The sequence below is a fragment of the Stegostoma tigrinum genome, chromosome 13 (genome assembly GCF_030684315.1).
Source record: "Stegostoma tigrinum isolate sSteTig4 chromosome 13, sSteTig4.hap1, whole genome shotgun sequence".
NCBI classification, from domain to species: Eukaryota; Metazoa; Chordata; class Chondrichthyes; order Orectolobiformes; family Stegostomatidae; genus Stegostoma; species Stegostoma tigrinum.
The window spans coordinates 26,594,237-26,614,524 of NC_081366.1; the positions used below are offsets into that span (position 1 = coordinate 26,594,237).

General features: G+C 41.4%; 1 protein-coding gene across 1 annotated transcript in view; it reads left to right on the plus strand.

Annotated features, from left to right (window-relative positions):
• Positions 1-4,020: 4,020 nt before the first annotated feature.
• Positions 4,021-20,288, plus strand: part of LOC125458431 (organic cation/carnitine transporter 2-like) — a 79,830-nt gene continuing 63,562 nt past the window's right edge. The window contains exons 1-2 of the mRNA XM_059650621.1: positions 4,021-4,695; positions 11,522-11,625. Of these exons, the coding sequence (XP_059506604.1) occupies positions 4,306-4,695; positions 11,522-11,625 (494 nt within the window). The 5' untranslated portion in view covers positions 4,021-4,305. The remainder of the gene's footprint in view (positions 4,696-11,521; positions 11,626-20,288) is intronic.

The following is a 20,288-nucleotide window of genomic DNA, read 5'->3' on the forward strand; positions in this document are numbered from 1 at the left end:
TGGAATTCTCAGTATCTATATTACCCGTAGTTGTGATTTGTTAGCTATTTTTGATTGAAGTTGTTCACATCTGTGCTGACCAAAATGCAACAGATTGATTTTGAGCATACTTTCCCCTTCAACGTCCAACCTGTTGACTTAGAGATCCACTGGATCATCTGCATCTTTTTTTGGTTTTGGCAATCTGCTTAGTATATCTATGTTGAGTATTTTGTCACCAAATATGACACAAATGTCAAAGCTGTATCCCTGTCCTTTTACATGAAGTCATTGTAATCTAGTAGCACAGTTGTCAATCGTTTGTGGCAAGTCATTCCTAATGGTTTGTGATTTGTTTTCACAGTGAATTGCTTCTAGAAAAAGGTGCACATTCTATCTTGTGATGCCAACTACCAAGTCAGGCTTTTCATTTTCTATGTTGAAATAAATGGATTGCTTGGGACAATCAAACATTTGTTGATGATCCTTCTGCCATTCATAAGGTGTGCCTTTCTTTAGGATGTCTCGCAATGATTACACATTGTTGGAAAGCTATGAGGCCATGAACTTCAATAATCCAAGACACTTCTATTTTTTTTCTTGTGGGATAGATTTTGTCTTACAACTTTCCCTGGGTTGGATCAGATTCCACAAATTGAATATATGGAGCCTAAAGATGTTCTGACTTATTTTCACAGGCTGTTTAATCAGTTTTGCAATGGCTTTCTCTATAAGGCTCAACTGCATGTTTAAAAATTTGAACTTGGATAGAAGATACAGTGTAGATCAGTTAATGGTGGAAGATTTCATATCTGTGCTTCTGCTTTAATCATTGTTCCTGAATATGACCTTTTTTTGTTTTGAAATGGACCAAGTGTCAATAGGGTAAACATTTAGGAGACAGCAATCATTGTATTATAAGGTTCAGATTGGTGTTGGAGACTGATGTGCAACAATGCAGAGCAAGAAAAATAAAGTGTCTATGAATTGACATGAATGGGGCTAGAATAGAGCTGAGCAGGATTCACTTGGAATGTGAGATCAGTGGGAAGTTCAGTGACTGAACAATGAGTCACTTTCAAGGAGCAGGTGGTTTAGATACATTCGAGGTATATTCCTTCTAAAGGAAACTGTAGGACAAATGAATCCAGAATTTGGATGATAAAGGAGGTCAAGATTAGCATTTGAAGAAAAAGATGTGCTTATGACAGATGTAAGGCAAAAAGAAACAACTGGAATCTACAGAAATACCAAAGGATTATGGGAAGATAAAAAATAATGAGAAACAAAGAGGCACTATGAGAAACTGCCAATGAACATGAGTGAAAAGAATGCTGCTTTATATAATTTCCTAGCGTAATGCTAGCCTAGTCACTGATGTGTTTGTATCCAATAGCTAGTTGTTGAAACACCTGGTCAATTCTGCAGTAAAAAGGATTGAGATATATCACTTATGTTACAAGGGAGAACAGAGTGTTGTGGAGACAGGTAAAATGCCCAGTTGGAGGTAAAAGCCCTCATCAAATAGCGTGCTGGATGTCCACACAGCTGGCCAGCTTGGACTTATAGATTCATAGATATATACAGCATGGAACCAGACCCATTGGTCCAACTCGTCCATGCTGACCAGATAATCTACATTAATCTCATCCCATTTGCCAGCATTTAGCTCATATGTAGTAGTATAGGACTCTGGGACTATACTCATTGGAGGTTAGAAGGATGAGAGGGGGTCTAATTGAAACTTAGAGAATACTGAATGGCCTGGACAGAGTGGAAGTTGGGAAGATGCTTCCATTGGTAGGACAGACTAGGACCCGAGGGCACAGCCTTCGAGCAAAGGGAAGACCTTTTAGAGCGGAGATAAGGAGAAACTTCCTCAGCTGGAGAATGGTGAATCTATGGAATTCGCTGCCACAGAAAGCTGTAGAGGCCAGGTCATTGAGTACATTGAAGATGGAGATAGATAAGTTCCTCAAACCATTTTCCCACTTTCTCCCGGTAACCCTTGATAATCAAGAACCTATCAGCCATGACTGAATAGCAGTGCAGACGTGTTGGGCTGAATGGCCTAACTTCTGCTCCTATGTCTTATGGTCTTATATCCCTCTAAACCCTTCCTGTTCATATACACATCCAGATGCCTTTTAAATGGAGTAATTGAACCAGCTTCCACCACTTCTTCTATCAACTCATTCCAAACAAGCATCACCTTCTACATGAAACATTGCCCCTGAGGTCCCTTTTAAATCTTTCCCCTCACACCTTAAACTTATTACTTCTAGTTTTGAACTCCACTACCTGGGGAAAAGACCTTGGCTGTTCATCCTAACGACGATTTTATTAACTTCTATAAGGTTACGCCTCAGCCTCCAGTGGAAAAGCCCCAGGCTATTCAGTCTATATCCAGAGCTCAAACTCTCCAACGTTGGCAACATCCTTGTAAATCTTTTCTGAACCCTTTCAAGTTTCGCAACAGTTACTCACAGCTTGAGAAAACAACACTTTTTTTCCATTTTCTGTACCGTAAGGCTTTGTGATTGCTGTTTCTACTCGTGGCTTTGGAAGCTGTAAGTGGTTTCTGCTCTGTTATTTCTTTACAAAAGCAGAATGTGTCCCAGCTGCACACCATACAATGGTATTGTTATTTAAATAGAACACGAATGAGGAATATGAACTTTATTTACGTGATAGTTTCCAGTTAGTTCAATAACTAAAGTGGCAAATGCATATTACATAATAATTTTCACACAAATACAACGATACAAGTGTTACAAAGAAGAGGATTATGGTCATGTGATAACATGTCGGGGCTCGGCTTAGCTCCTTAAAGGGACATCATCCAACAGACAGACGAACACGCATTCTTGTTAGCAGAAAGGGAAATTTGTATCCGATCTCCCTCATGGCTCAGAAGCATGTAAGTACAGTCTTGTGCAAATGAAAGATAATGAAATGTGAGGCTGGATGAACACAGCAGGCCCAGCAGCATCTCAAGAGCACAAAAGCTGACGTTTCGGGCCTAGACCCTTCTTCAGAGAGGAGCTCTCTGATGAAGGGTCTAGGCCCGAAACGTCAACTTTTGTGCTCCTGAGATGCTGCTGGGCCTGCTGTGTTCATCCAGCCTCACATTTTATTATCTTGGATTCTCCAGCATCTGCAGTTCCCATTATCACTTGTGCAAATGAAAGAAGCCTTTGGTTTTTTTTGTTGGATACAGTCAAAATCCAATGTTTGCTTGCTTGCTTCATATGCTATCACACAGAACCGAACAGCATTTGTGACTATGTATAATATATATTTATGTCTATGAATGAAGCATACTTTTGAAAAATAAAAGTCAGATTTGTAAGTGACCGATACTGGTCCGGCATGTTTTTTTTCTGTACGAAGTGGAACGCCAGTGTGTCTGGTGCGTTCATCTTCAAGTACTACTGTTTTCCATCGACTCCCCACAGTGTGGAAACATGCCATTCGGCCCAACGAGTCCACACTGACCCTCCAAAGAGCATCCCACCCAGACCGATCTCCCCACCCCTGGAACCCTGCATTTATCATGCCTAACGCACCGAACCTACACATCCCCGAACACTCTGGGTAATTTAGCATGGTCAGTCCGTCTCACCTCAACATCTTTGGGCTGTGGGAGGAAATCCACACGGACACGGAGAGAACGGGGAAACTCTCATTGTTTTATTCCTGGGAGACAATCAACGTTATTAGGAGTAGGCGAAAAAATGGAATTGGAAGCAGAAACAGATCATGACGATCTGATTGAATAGCAGAGGAGGCTCAAGGCTATGAATCTTAGGAGCCGGAAAGCTGACGTTTCGCGCCTAGACCCTCAGCCTTCCGGATCCTAAGATGCTGCTTGGCCTGCTGTGTTCACCCAGCTCTACGCCTTGTTATCTCGGATTCTCCAGCATCTGCAATACCTCTTATCTCAAGGCTATGAAGGACGTCCTTCCGCTCCTAATATGTTTGGCTGTAGCTCTAAGACTTTCATTAAAAAAAACGCCTTGCAGCATATGAACAGAAACTGGAATCTTTGTTAAAAAAAATGGAGTGACAATAGAAACCAGATAAAGTGTAAGAAATACTTTAATGCCTGGCAGACGAGTAATTCACCGAAAGAACCCCTTTAACAACAGAGTAGGATTGGGTGGAGCTAACAGGTCTGGACGTGATGTAGTATTTATAGTGGAAGCGATTGAGTTTAAAGCAGCTTTAAATTATTCAAGCCGGTAGTTACGATCTGTTTCCTAACGACAAATTGCTGCAGTTTTACGGAAGAGAATCGCTGTCAGTTCTCCCGCTGTCACTAACATGCGGGATTACGACGAAATCACCGCTTTTCTCGGAGAATGGGGACCCTTCCAGAAAATTGTCTTCTTCCTCTTGAGCCTCAGTGTCTTTCCCAATGGTTTCTGCGGACTGTCCATAGTCTTTGTCGGGGATATTCCTGAACATCGCTGCTTCGTTCCCGGGAATCTCAACCTCAGTGAAGCGTGGATGAACCGGACTATCCCTCTGGAACAAGCCAAGGGGAAACTCCAGTACAGCAAATGTAGACGGTACCGGTTGGATGTGATCCGGAATCTTTCGGAGATATTTCCTGACCCAGATTCCGTCAATATTTCTGAGGTGGAACAGGAGCCCTGTTTGGATGGATGGGTGTACAGTAAGGATCAGTACATGTCCACCATCGTCAGCGAGGTAAGCGGCTGAAGGACGCATTGGGCTCACAGCGAGCACAGTTCATAGCTTTTTTTTTACTGAAACTAAGATATTTACAATTTATGAAAACAAATGGCAGGCGCATCTACATTTAAAAAAAACGTGACCGACATTTGCAAATCAATATGTTGTGTAATTTCGGGCCGGATTTAAACGTTTAGCTTCTGGTTTTGTATTTGACTTGAATTTTAAGTTGTTTCTTTCGTTATGGAAATAACTCGCCCGTTCGGTCTTTTTGTTTTGAGATTTAATCCAATAAATGTCTTGCAAACTTCACGTCAACTGATGAGGCAGCTAACCTGCAAGCTCACATTTGTCTCCAATTTAGCAAAGGAAATATCTGAAAAATAATTTTGATTGAGCTAGCCGGTTCAGGGAGCAGTGAGCGGTCGTGAGTGAGTCATAGCATCAGCAGGTTTGAGAAAGATTTGTTCAAATGTATGGAACACATGGATGGAAGGTTTGGAGAAAGAATATTGAGGTAACATATTTTGTAGATACTGGCGTGATACTTTCCGAGATGATCTCTCTGGTAAGTTTTTGTATCTGCCATCTCTACCGAGGAAAAGTTGTTTTAAGATAAATTGCTGCCCATCAGTTCTGTTTTTGTATTTGGTTTGTCTTTGATCCATCTCGTGATTAGCGCTGGAGGACACTTCACTACACAGTCCGGACAGATGACATAACAAGGTGTAGAGCTGGATGAACACAGCAGGCCAAGCAGCATCAGACGAGCAGAAATAAATAGGGAGAGAGGGAGAGGGGGTGTAAGGGGGATAGGTGGTTGCCGGAGATTGAGGAAGAGGTGGGATTTCGGGCCAGTGTAGGTACGGAAGAGGGATTGTTCGGGCCAAAACGTCAGCTTTCCGGCTCCTAAGATGCTGCTCGGCCTGCTGTGCTCATCCAGCTCTACACCTTGTTATCTCAGATTCTCCAGCGTCTGCAGTTCCTACTATCTCTGAAGCATTGTATGCTGCGAGTTTTCCATTCGTAAGTTTTGTCATAACATTCCCATGTCTGTTAGGACGGTCTTTGCAGAATTCACCGGTAGTATATGATATGTTTTCCTGTGTCAATCTTTGCCAATAACAAATAGTCATCAGTTTTATGATGACAGCTTGAATGTTTGCAAACAGATCGGATGGTCTGTTAATATTGTAGATTTTAACAATCATGTAGAAAACATCAATATGAAACATGTTTACCACTTTCTCTGTCTTGATGCATTCATTGACAGTTTCTGGTTTGTTGATCACTTCAAGTATATTGTTCTGGCAGGATACCAGATGGCCTTTCTAGTAGTTCAAATGTGCTACTTGTATGCCATCTGTTTGAGTCATTGTATGGCTCTTTGTAGCTGCATCAGCCTTTGCTCTTGTTCACCTAATCTGCCACTGGCCCTTCTTGTCAAATGCCTTGCAAAATTAATTGAAAGCTGGGCATTACATGCAGAAGGCTACACCTTCCACATGCCTTGCTTTGGGTGTTTTTATTCAAGGGATTTGTAAGCTAGATCATTCTGTGAGGATCTGCTTCCACATTCAGTGCCAGGTAATGGGGGCCAGTGTTGCAAATCCTTCTGGAAAGCTTTGTTGGAGGTAGATGCCATCACATGGATAGATGTATTCACCAACTCAATCATTCTGTTAGTTCTCTTTCCTAGCTCCCCATCTGGAAAATCACACAAATAAACCCCTATCTCCACATCTGTTCACAAAATGGTCCATTGATTCTATAGGTTTCTTTCTAAGTTCCATGAAGAGAGAAGTTTAATCAATTCAGATTTGGCCTTCTAGTGTGGTCCAGACTTTTTGAAGAACCTTTAGCTCTCTTAGTTGTTAATTCTGATTTGAAAATTCTATTAATTCTTTGTTCCCAATTGATACCAAAACAGTTGAGATTTACATATCTTCATTGGGCACAACAAATTTTAAAAGCCATAATTCTGAATGCTGATTAACCGTTTTATATTCTGGTCAGAAATTTGTTGTGCCCCAATTTAAACTCAGGAATTTTGCAATGTAATACATGCCTTTTACCTTCTTTACCTTATATGCCTGAGGTCCAAATTACTCCTCCTGGGTGATGTCACACTTTACTTGTACTTACCAAAGGGGCATTTTGCAGATAACAACTTGTAGCTGTTAGTGTAATGCAGTGATCAGTGCTGTGACCATGATTATTTACAATTTATTTCAAAGACTTGGATGAAGAATGAGAATATTGTACAACCAAGTTTCAGAAGACAGCTGGAATACTGTGAACAATTTTGTGGCCCTTATCGAAGGAAAGATATACTAGCATTGGAAGTGGCCCAGAAAGGCTCACTAAGCTGATACCAGATATGAAACCACTACTTTCGAGGAGAGGTCAAGTACTCATTGGAATGTAGAGGAATGAGAGGCCAACTTATTGAAGTATACAAGATTGTTGGAGGACATGGCAGAGTAGTTGTGGAAGATTTGTTTCCCATTGTCAGGGAGTCTAGGACCAAAGAGCATAATTCAGAGTAAGGGTCACACATTCAAGGCAACTTCCTCTCTCAGAGAATAGTGAATTTGTGGAATTCTTCACCACAGAGAGCTGTTGAGGCTTGGTTGTTGAGTATATTCAGGACTAAGATAGACTGATTCTGAATCAGTAAGGTAATCAAAAGTTATGGAGGAACATCAGGAAAGTGCAGTTGAGGAATATCAGATCAGTCATTGAATGGCGGTGCAGACTTGATAAACTGTGTGGCCCATGTCTTACAGTCATTTGACTGATGTGCTTGCTGCCTTCTCTACATTGGAACAACCAAAGATGGATTGGGCAACTTTTTTCAGGGACACATTCACTCAATCCACAGGCATGTCTCCTGCTTTACACTCCCTTGCCATTCCAATGCATCAGCTTGATCTCATTTGCACATTTCTGGCCTAAACCTGCTGCAGTGTTCCGATGAAATCCAGTGCAATTTGGAGAATCAGCACCTTATTTTTTGATTAAGGACTTCACCACCTCCTTGACTGAGTTCAACAACTTCAGAGCATTTACTCTTGCCATCCATTTTTCTTCTTCTGTGCCTGTATCTTATTTTTATGCTTTTGCTTTCAGTCAGAAGTGATCTTCAATGTGCTATTAGCACTCACTGTGGGCCAATGCATTGCCTCTTCTCTAAAACAATTTTCACTCCCTTTTGCCTTTTATTTAATGACCCCTTTGATCTCTTCTTCCTCGCTGCCTGAATTGCCCTTTTTGCCTACTTGCCCCTTTGCCCTTTTTTAACAACAGAAAATATGGATGGCCATGGATTATGACTGTCTCAATGTCATTGGATCTGTTAATGTGCAACCATGACAACATTTTTTTTCTATTTTGGAATGTGTGAAAAGCATATCATTTTTCATACATGTAATGTTGGCAAGTAATTTTATTCATTTCTTTTAACTAGCAAATATATTTGGGAGATTTCATGACAGTGCAAAATTATATATTGTCTGCATATAATTAGCCAGAAATTATTTTGCACATCCATCCTTAGTAAGACCAAAAGTACTTTACATCTAATTAAGTATTTTTTAAACATAAAAACCTTAGTAACATGGAAAATGTGGCGGTATAACCCATAAATACCAATGAGATGAACAATCTTAATCTTGTCAGCAATGTTCGCATGAAAACTATTTTGTTTCTCTGCAAATAGTGCAACAATATCTTGTAAATTGAACTGTAAGGTTAGAAGAAATTGTATTTTAATATTTTCTACAAAATGAATAATCTCTGTCAGCACTGCATTGAAATGTTGACCAGGTTATGTGCTCAGATTTCTAGAGTGGGATGTGTCGTAGCCAAGACTATGTCTACTTCTCCCTCTGTCATGTCAGAAAATTCCAGCCCAGCCTCAAATCATCTGCCCATGAAATTTTCCTCCATGACTTTGTAATCTATTGACTTAAGTATCTTACTGCTCTATTGGTCACTGTCACCTAGTCCATAAACTCAATACAATTCAAATTCTTGCTACCCAAAACTCAGTCACCCATTATGCTCAAGAACACTGGCTCTTATTGAGGCTAAAGCTTTTTTTTTCAAATCCCTCTATGGTATCACCTCCCTCTCTGTGCAGTCTCTTTCACCCTCAGCCCTTCAAACTCCTCTGAGTGTGTCCACTTGATGATGCTAATCTATCCATGACTGATGGCTATACTTTTAAAATCCTAGGCCCTGGGCTCAGGAATCTCCTAGTTAAACCCCTGTATCTCTGGATTTTTTTCCCCTATAAAACACTCCTTGTAACCTAATTTTTAGCCCAAGCTTTTGGTCTTTTGTCTCAATATCTCGATACGCCACATAGCTGCAATGCTGGCATTCATTTAACAATATGCCGTACTCACAAAGGGCTGGCTAAATCCATGCAATAACCACTACATCAGTGCCCTCTTGATCATAAGCAAAGAATGGAAAGTGTCATCAAATGGCACTTACACAAAAATAAAAACCATCATTAAATGAGTTCCTCCATTTTATTATGAATTGTTAGAGAATGTGTTTGATAAAATGCAGTTTGTTTATTTAACTTTTTAAATGATATTTAAAGATATTTTTCCTGAACATTCTGTGCAGAGCTGTTATTTACAAACCTCTGGAGCAGATGGGATTTGAACCAAGATCTCCTGGCTCAATATGACTGCACCACAAGACGTCGCAGGAATTTTTCTTTTAATTTCCAGAAGCGCTATCATTGGCAAAAGAATGGCTTTCCTCACCACCAGATCATCTGTGACAATTTTCAACTGTTAATGACCACCATTAAATGAGTTCATCAGTGTATATCCTGTGACAACTATCTTCACTTGCTTCATCAATTGCCTTCCCTCCGTTTTATGTTCAGATATGAGATGGCGGTTGTATGTGCAATGTTCAGTATAGTCACCATTCATGCAATGCTGAAATAGTTGTGACTCCAGAAACAGGATGTGGATAGCATTCAGGTATTGGCTGATAAATGGCAAGTGACAGTCATTCACGGTAGTGCTAGCCAATGATCATCTTGAGGTGGTTTTTATTGCAAGGCAATAATACCCTAGTTCTCCTTTCCTTCCTAAGATCTATTTGCTTCTCTCTCAAGCATTCACATGATCAAGCTGTCCTGCTACCAGTCAAATAATCACTTGTTTATTAATACACGGGAGATCTTTGTCATCAATAACTGGTCACTAGTTCACAGACCAGTCACCCACTTGTTGCCAGCTGAATTACCACTCATACACAAGCCCCTGGCTTGTCTACAACCAGACTTCAACCACTGTTTTGAAAAAGCAGCAGTATTATTGGTACTTTTGCAAGTTGCTTGCAGTTAAGCAGTGCAGCAATCCTTGGTTCTAAAAACAGCTTTTTTCCCACTTCAGTCCACAAGCAAGAACACAGAAAAAAAAAATATGGTCTTTACTCCCAGCAGTGGTTCTGGATTAGTTTTAAGTACAGTTAGTGTAGAATCTGGGGCGCTGTTAGATTTGAGCCTCCAAAAACCTGCAAGCAATCTTTCTGCCTCTCCCTGTGAATGGAAAATAAATAAAAACCAAAAACTCTGCAGAAAGTAACGTCTAACTCAAGCCAAGACCTAGGTCCAACTGATTAGCTACCAAGTTGAGGATTGCTATGAAAACTATGTGACATCATTGCCAAAACCTAAAGAACTGCCAGAGAGTCACCTCATTTTTCCTTTTCTGCCAATATTTTTCACCCACGATATTGCTGCAATAGTTTGCAAATTAATAACAAAAAAATCAATTTTGCTACATGTTAAAAGTTAAATTTGTCAAAATATATAAGTTTTTGCTTTCTTGTTTATTAATTAAAATGGGTGTGGTTTATTTTATCTTAGGTAGTGGTCACAGTCAAAATGAACCAGTTTTATGATTAAATTGGCCATTTTCACATTTATGATGATCATGAAATAGTGGTGGTTGGTTTACTGTGCATTCTTCCCGTCAGGATTTTGACACACCAATGTGGACCAGGAAAGAATGTTTTCTCTTGGGTTGAAAACAGAACTAGTGGTCTGTGTTCGAAAGTTAAATGAAGGCAAAAATAAGGAAAACTTAGTTTTGGATCGCTCCATATACCAGAAGCTGGTGAAGGTGCGGTCATTGAATATTTTTAAGGGAAACGTAGATAGCTTCTTGGTAGGCAAAGGAATCAAAGATCATTATGATAGATGAGAACGTAGAAATCAAAACACTCATGAATCAGCCACGATCTTATTGAAGCAGAGCAAGCTTGAGGGATCAAATGGTCTACCCTGCTCTTAATTTGTTTGCCCAGTTGACTTGGAACTGTACCACTTTCACACATACTCTCTCACAGTTGCTGGATCAACAGTCGTGGAACTCCTGTTCTAACAGCACTGTCGGGTATTTACATCTGGTGCACTGTTGTGGTTCAAGATGACTCCTCACCAACTTCCCCAGGACCACTGGGGATGGGCAACAAATGTTAACTTTGCCAGTGACATTCACATTCAGTAAAAGAATAAAAGATGTGTCTAATGTCATATTGGCTTTAGAATATTCCAGGAAATATCTTGAAATGTTTTATTATATCATAATCACTACACAGATGTGCGTCATCATAGTTCTCGGAGCAACATCTTTCTGTCATTAGATGGTGCAAGCAGTGCTGTAGGCCTATGTTGATATTGTTTTGGTGAGCTGAATGAACTTTATCCCACCCGGTTTCTGTGTATCTATTTCAGTTGAATGGCTTGTCTGTAATTTTCCCTAAACCACACAAATTACATTTTTCATTTTGTTTTGCATTTCAGTGGAACTTGGTATGCAGTGATGACTGGAAAGCGCCATTTGCTATGTCAACGTTCTTTGTGGGAGTGCTGACCGGTTCCTTTATTTCTGGACAGCTATCTGACAGGTAATTTATTTCTCTTACTGAACTCTGTCAGAAAGAACATTTAACCCATGTATTAGCCTCCCACGTTTCATAAAACAGGACGTGTGGGATAGGGAACATTATAAAGACCGGGGTTGAAAATTGATCGCAATAGTTGTGTTGTGTTCCCACCAGCATTTATTTTAATATCTGGGTTTCACAAAGTATACTTGGCATTTTCTGCAGGCTGTTAGGCATCCTCATACATATTCGCAAGTCCAGATATTTGACGACCTTATTTAACACTCTGGGGTTTTCACCTTGGTTCATATGAATGCTGCACAGTATTAATCAAACTAGAGAAAGTTGATTTCAAAAGATCAAAGTAGGAAGAGAGACAGCATGATAATTGTATTAATAACTTTAATGGACTCTCCTGCACAGGAGTGGCTTTGGTGTCGCACTTTTGACTGATTCAGGAAGTTGTGTGTTTAAATTCCCATCCCAGATTTGAGCACAGGCTGATAATCTAGTAGAGTACAAAGCCTTCCTCCCTTATTCTGCATAGTAATGTGCCAGTGCTTAAAATTCTACTATTTTCAACAAGATTTTTGCCCTATGTTTGATTGCAAGCAGGAAATGATTCATGCTGTGATTGTGTAAGCCTGTGAATTGCACCCTCCTTCCCCAGCCACGCCACCTCCACCTTCACGACATGTACACTTCCAAAATTTAACTTGAGACTGTTTTCTTTGTTACTGAGATTGTTTGCTTGTATAGCTATTAACTATGTACTTTGCTGCTGCAATCATAAAAAGGGCATATAAAATGATTTGAGAGGTAAACCAATCTACTAAAATAAGTGAAAGATAACAGTATTAAAAACTTGGTGATGAGCAAATTTGTGGCATGTTGATTGCACTTTGTATTCCTACAATTAATCCTATGTTATCTTCTGTGTTTTTGTCATTACCGCAATATGCATTTTTAGTTCCTTAATTCCTTTTTTGACTCACTGTTCAACATAACAGAGTAATTTCTGTGTAAGAATGAAAGTACAAAGAATATTTGTAAATTAAATTTTATGTCCGTATCTCTGTCAGCCCTATGCTGTTGTTGTGAATCTGAGTGACTGAATGTATCAGTTTGTGTTTAAAAACTAAATGAATAAAAAAGTTTTTTTTTTCAGTTGCATTAGTAGATAGTTTTGCATGCAAACACCTTAATTTGGGAAAAAGTGACTGAACTGCAAACATCTTCGGAGAGCAAGTTTCAGTCCATTCACGTTTGCCCTGTGAAGATGGTCACCTGATTTCAACTTGAACTGTTGCAGTTTTGTATGGTTACTTTCCCACAATGCTGCTGTATAAGAAACATGAGAACATTGGTCAGTAATGAGGAAGGATTGGTGATAAATGTCCAGATCAGTGATACTATTTTTCCAAATATTCTTTCTTTTGTTATTCTTGACAGTATTTTATTCATTCATGGTGTAAGGACCCTTTGGTTGTGCATTTTTTTTTGTTTTAGACTGAAATGAGGGAGAACTGTTTTACAATTTCTCTTTCAATTCCTCCCACTTCCTACAGACAAAGGGGGTGGCCATGGGTACCTGCATGAGCCCAAGCTATGCCTGCCTCATGTTGGTTACGTGGAACAATCCCTCTTCCATACCTACACTGGCCCTAAACCCCACCTCTTTCTACGTTACATCGATGACTATATCGGCGCCGCCTCATGCATCCACGAGGAACTTGAACATTTCATCCACTTCACCAACACCTTCCAACCCAAACTTAAGCTCACCTGGACCATCTCCAATACCTTTCTCTCCTTCCTGGATCTCTCTGTCTCCATCTCCAGCAGCCACCCAGAAACCGATATCCATTTCAAGCCCACCGACTCCCACAGCTACCTAGAGTACACCTCCTCCCACCCACCTTCCTGCAAAAATGCCATCCCCTATTCCTAATTCCTTCACCTCCACCAAATCTGCTCCCAGGATGAGGCATTCCACTCCCGTACATCTCAGACGTCCTCATCTTTCAGGGACCGCAACTTCCACCCTTCAGTGGTCAAGAACACCATCGACTATTTCTCCCGCATTTCCCACAACTCATCCCTCACACTCCGTCTTCGTAATAACAACCAAAACAAAATCCCCCTCGCCCTCATGTACCACCCCACCAACCTCCAGATCCAACGCATCATCCTCCGACAATTCCGCCATCTGCAATCTGACCCCACCACCAAAGACATTTTTCCCTCCCCACCCTTATCTGCTTTCCGTAGGGACCACTCTCTCCGTGACTCCCTTCTCCGCTCCACACTCCCCTCCAGCCCCACCTCACCTGGCATTTTTCCCTACAACTGCAGGAAGTGCTACACTTACCCCTACACCTCCCATCTCACCCCCATCCCAGGCCCCAAGAAGACTTTCCACATCAAGCAGATATTCACCTGCACATCTGCTAATGTGGTATACTCCATCCGCTGTACCCGTTGTGGCCTTCTCTACGTCGGGGAAACCAAGTGGAGGCTGAGGGACCGCTTTGCAGAACACCTACGATCGGTTTGCACTAAACAACTCCTCCTCCCATTCCGCAGATGACATGTCCATCCTGAGCCTCCTGCACTGCCACAACGATGCTACCTGAAGGTTGCAGGAGCAGCAACTCATATTCAGCTTGGGAACCCTGCAGCCCAATGGTATCAATGTGGATTTCACAAACTTCAAAATCTTCCCTTCCCCTACCACATCCCAAAACCAGCTCAGCTTGTCCCCACCTCCTCAACCTGTCCTTCCTCCCACCTATTCCCTCCTCTCACCTCGGGCCCCATCTCCATCTCCTACCTACTAACCTCATCCCGCCCCCTTGACCTGTCCATCCTTCCTGGACTGACCTATCCCCTCCCTACCTCCCCACCTACATTCACCTTTACTGGCTCCATCCCCACCCCTTTGACCTGAGATAATGGGTACTGCAGATGCCAGAGAATCCGAGATAACAAAGTGTGAAGCTGGTTGAACACAGCAGGCCAAACAGCATCCTAGGAGCACAAAAGCTGATGTTTCGGGCCTAGACCCTTCATCAGATAAGAGGGATGAGGAGAGGGTTCTGAAATAAATAGGGAGAGAGGGGGAGGCGGATCGAAGATGGATAGAGGAGATCGATAGGTGGAGAGGAGTGTATAGGTGGGGAGGTAGGGAGGGGATAGGTCAGTCCGGGGAGGACGGGCAGGTCAAGGCAGCAGGATGACCTTTCTGTCTCCTCTCCGCCTGTCTTGTCCTCTATCCCTCTTCTATGCCCCTCTCTCCCTGTTTGCTTCAGATCCCCTTCCCCTCCCCCATTTCTGAAGAAGAGTCTCAGCCCAAAACTTTACTGTTCCTGTGATGCTGCGCGGCCCGCTGCGTTCATCCAGCTCTGCACCTTGTTATCTCAGATTTTCCAGCATCTGCAGTTCGTGCTACCTTTAAGTGACCTGGTCATCCTGTGCCTCTTGCAAACCAGTGGAAGCATCCAGAGAAAGACAACTGAAAAACAGTGTCTGACCAGTAAAAGGATTACAAGGACCATCTCAGCAACCTCTGAATATAATTGGAATTTTGTATACTCATTTTAATATCTTTAAGTTTTGTGATGATTCTACGAATAGTGGGATTTAGTTTCCAGAGGGCTACTCCAATAAGTTGTGATATTGGAATATGTGCACTAAATGTCCAACATTTATTGGCTTTCTCCGAGGTGTTTGTTAGCCACCTGTTGAACAGGAACAGTACTTCTCGTGGTACTTTTCAGTCCTCTTGGGGAAGGGTTTGCGAGTGTTTGACTCAGTGCTAGTGGAGAAACAGTGATTCATTTTAAAGTCAGGATAGTATGTTCCTTTGCGGAAAATCTAGTCGTGATCTTCCTATGCATGTTCTGTCCTGTTTATTCTTCATCGAATTCATGAATTGAAATGTGCTCTTGAAAGAGCCTTGGCATGTTGCTGCTTGTATATGGAATATGATGTTGTGACAGAACAGAGTTGTGTTCCCTGAAATATGCTGTCTTTGTCCTTTTCAGTGCTAGAGGCTGATGATTTAGAAGGTGTGAATATGCTGTACACTCACTATGTGTCAGTTATGGAGGGAATGAATATTTAAAATGGGGGGTGACATGCTGATCACACAGGCTGTGTTGTTCTGAATAACGTTGAGCCTCTTGAGTGTTGTTGGAACTATATTTATTGACATTTGTACAGTGTTCACTCTCAGTCCTAATTGGTGCCTTTGAGACGGAAATTGTGATAACTGACAATGTTAGATTTGTCCTGCTTTTTGTGGACTGGTCATGACCAATCAATTTTCCACATTGTTGCATAGAATCCAGATTATAGGTACATTGGAACAGCTTGACGAGGAGTGCAGTCAGTTCTGGTGCAGAATCCTTCACCGCTACTGTTTGGTATGTTGCCAGAGCCCTTTATGTTCAGTACCTTCAGATTATTCTTGAAGTCAATCAAACTGTTTAAAGACTGTTTGAAGCTATCTGTAACGTTGGGGACCATGGAGGAAGTCTAGGTGGATCATCTATAGTACTTGAAACTTCCAGCTGAACATAGATGCTCACACTTCAGCTTTCCCTTGCAAATGATTTCTGGGCTCCAGTATCATTATTGGGAATGTTCCCAAAGCCTTCTCATCTGACTAATCATTTAATTGCCCACCATCATTTGTAGCTGCCAAAATCATCATTGAGGATCTGATCCAATGGTTGTAGAATACTAATATACAAAGCAGAAACAGGAGTAAGTCATTCAGTCATCTGGACCCTCTCCCCTATTTAATAAGATCATGCCTAGTCTGCCAGCGATTTCCAACCCATATTCCTGCCTACCTGATAACCTTTTACTCTCCAGCTTATCAAAAATCCATCCAACTCTGTGTTAAAGATATTCAAAGGCTCTGCTTCCAACACCCTTTCAGCAAGAGATTTTGAAAGATTCCTGGCCTTCTCTGAGGGAAAATAAAACATCTCATCTCTTCTAAATGAGCAATCCCCTTGTTTTTAAACAATGACTCTGAGTTCCAGATTCTCTCATTAGAGGAAACATTGTCTTCACATCTATCCTTGCATATTTCCTAGTTCAATGTATTGCATGCTGCTTTGATTGTTCAGTCACCAAGTAGCACTGTGTTGTAGTTTCGCCAGGTTGCCACATCATTTTCAGATCCGTGCTCCACACATGCTCTCCTGCACTACTCATCCAGTGAGGGATCCTCCTGCTTGATGATAATGTTCAAGTACAGGATAAGCCAGGTATTAAAATACTATATCAATCTTAAAGAAATAAGAATTAATTGATATGACAATGTACACTGGGATCCTGTATTTTACTTCTACAGGTGCCAAGTGACAATATATTGATTTGTCAGCTAAATGGAGAGAGGCAATAAATGCACCCAATAGAGATCCTGCATTTTTGAACCTAAAATGTGATTATTTGGGCCCACAGAGTCATAAAATTATCACAGTGTTGAAGGAAACTACTCAGAGATCCATAAATGCTAGGCTTCCACTAATTAAGTTCATTTGAGGTGGTACCATGAGATGACTGAAACTGTATAAGACACTGACAAAGCCACAATTGAACTGTTGTGTGCAGTTTATTTTTGTGGACACTGAAAAGGCTTTGGGCCTTAACATTCCAAAAACATTACTGAAGACCTTTGCTCCAGAACTGGCCATGCCCCTAGCCAAACTGTTCCAATACGGTTAGAAAATTAATATCTACCCAACAATGTGGAAATTAGTCAAGTATATCTCGTTCAGACAAAGCAGGAAAAATTCACCCTAATTCCCACCCTAACTGTCCACTTTTGATCAGTAAAAAGTGATAGAAGATGTTGTAGACAGTTCAATAAGTAGCACTTGCAAAAGAATAACTAACTCAAAGACCGTTCAGATCCCGCTCTGTAAGGGCCACTCAGCTGTTGAACACATTACAGCATTGGTCCAAATATGGACAAATGAGCCGAACGTGAGATGTGAGATAACAGTGGCGGCTGCTGACAGTAAGGCAGCATTTGACTGAATGTGCCTTCCAGGAGCTTTGATAAGACTAAAGCCAGTGTGAGTTGCGGGGCAGGGTAGTGTGGAGTGGGGGAGGTTCTCTTCAGGTTGGATACATAACTGATGAAAAGCAATGAAGTGTCCTAGTCCCAACTGTCTTCCAAGTGCTTCCCCAATAACTTGTCCTCCATCATGAGGTGAGTAGTGGGGAGGTTCGCTGATTATTGCAAAAATCTCAACAAGTGGCAGATAGAACCATCGAAAGGAAATAGCACAGAAAGGGCCATTTGGCTCATCTAGTACATGCCAACCCAAAAACACCCATGTCCCCTTTCTAACCACATCTCCCTGCACATAGCCAATAGTCTTGCTGCATACAGCACTTAAGGTGTGGATTCAGATGCATATTAAAAGAGTTTAAGGTCTCTGTCTCCATCACCAACACAAGCAGTGAATTCCAGACATCCACCACTCTGCACAGAAAGGTTTCCCTCATGTTCCATCTAATCCTTCTGCCACTTTATTTGAAGCTATAGCCCTTGGTCCTTGAACTCTCTGCCAAGGAAATATGTACCTCCTGTCTATTCTATCTGTGCCATTCACAATTTGGTATAGATCAATCATGTCGCCCCTGAGCTTTCTCTGTTCCAAGATAAACAGTCCCAACCTCTCCAATCTCTCCTTGTCGCTACAATTCTCCGGTCCTGGCAACATTCTGGTAAATCTTCTCTGTGCTCTTTCTTGACCAATTATGTCTTTCCTGTAATACCATGACTAGAACTGCAGACAATTTTCGAATTGTAGCTTTACCAGCGTATTATATGTACGCCATTATGCCACTAAACAAAAATCGAAGAGCTGCAGTTGATGGAAGTCAGAAACCAAAGAAAATTTACTGGAAAAAGCCAGCAGGTCTGGTAGATTCTGTAAAGAGAAAACTGAGTTAATATTTTGAGGCTGGTGATCTTTGTTCAGAACATGTCAGTTTAGAAGAAGGATTACTGGACCGGGAATGTTATTTCATGTGAAAATAGGATTGGTGTAGTCAGACCTTTGACCAACACAGAAACAGTGGGCTGAATGGCTTCTTTCTGTGCTGTAATTGTCTGAGTCACTATTAGATCCTGGAGGTTTCGAGTGACTGGAAGCTGTAATGGACTAGATCCATAAATACTGTGGCTACAACAGCAGGACAGAGGCTAGGAATGCTGCAGGGAGTAGCTCCCTCCTGAATCCCCAGTGCTTGCACACCATCTACAAGGCACAAGTCATGACAGCAATGAAATAATGTGCACTTAACTGGATGAGTTCCACAGATTAAACACCCACTGGCTAAAGAACTTCCTCCTCATTTCAATTCTAAAGAGCTGTCTTTTCACTTTGAGGCTGTGCCCTCAGGTTCTTGTCTCTCCTATAAATGGAAATGTTTTCTCCACATCTACTCTATCCAGGCCATTCAGTACTCTGTAAGTTTTTCAATGAGATCCCCCGTCATCCATCTAAACTTCATCAAGTACAGACCCAGAGTTCTCAACTGCTCCTCCTTTGACAAGCCCTTCACCCCCAAGATCATTCTTGTAAACCCAGCCGTAATCTTAACCCTATTCCCACTAGGACTAGCAAAGTACCCCACAAAGAACTGAGCCCCAGTGTTTGTTCGGTGCAGACTGTCTGGCTCAGACAGTTCAGATCCCTTACAGCTAGTCCCAGGGTCTCAAACCTCTAAAACATTCCCCTCAGTACCATCGCTCAAGCATTGCATTAATCTATGTTTCCTCCTAATTCCAAACTTCCACATGGCCCTGAGGATAATTCAGACATTGCCCCTTTTGAGGTACTGTTTTTCAATTTCCTACCTAGCCTTCTAAATTCTGACTGCAGGACAGCACTACTACTCACGTTGTTCATACTGATGTGAACCATGACAGCAAGCTGTTCGTCTTCACCCCACTGTGCATTCTGTAGCTTCTTAGTGTCATCTTCATCCCAGCAACAGGGAGGGAACACATTAACCTGGATTCTCATATGCACCCATAGAAATGTCTATCTCTTCACCAAAAGTTTGTACCACTTATTACTATTGTTCTCCCTGTCTCTGTTATATCTCCTTGTGCAACTGAACTACTCATAGTAGCCTGGACTTGGCTCTGGCTGAACTTAAACATGAAATTTCACTCTTAGAAGCTGAATACCTGTTGGGGAGTGAGATGCATTTTGGGAATTTCTGCATTTGCCTCTTTCTTTCTGATACTCTGGTGGCCACCCATTTCCTCCATCCTTGCAGAGTCTTAAGCTGTGAGGTGACCTCATGTATAAAGACACTGTAATTGTAGAGCTCAGCTGCTACAACTGATTACACTTAGTGCACAAATGATTATCCAGGACTTGGAAAGCATCCTGGAGATCCCACATTGTATAAGCATGTGGATTTGTAAAGTTGGAGTAACTTTGCCATTTTGTAGTTTATTAAATAATGATTATGTTGCTGCTACTAAATCTCACTAATGCTAACAAGTCTTTCAATTCTAATATGCCTTGCTTTCCAATAATCCTAAAAATACTGATAAACCTTATTACTAATGAATACATCTGCCTAGTGATGATCATGCTGATGTAAGAGTTAGAGGTTTTGTAGCACAGTAGCTACCT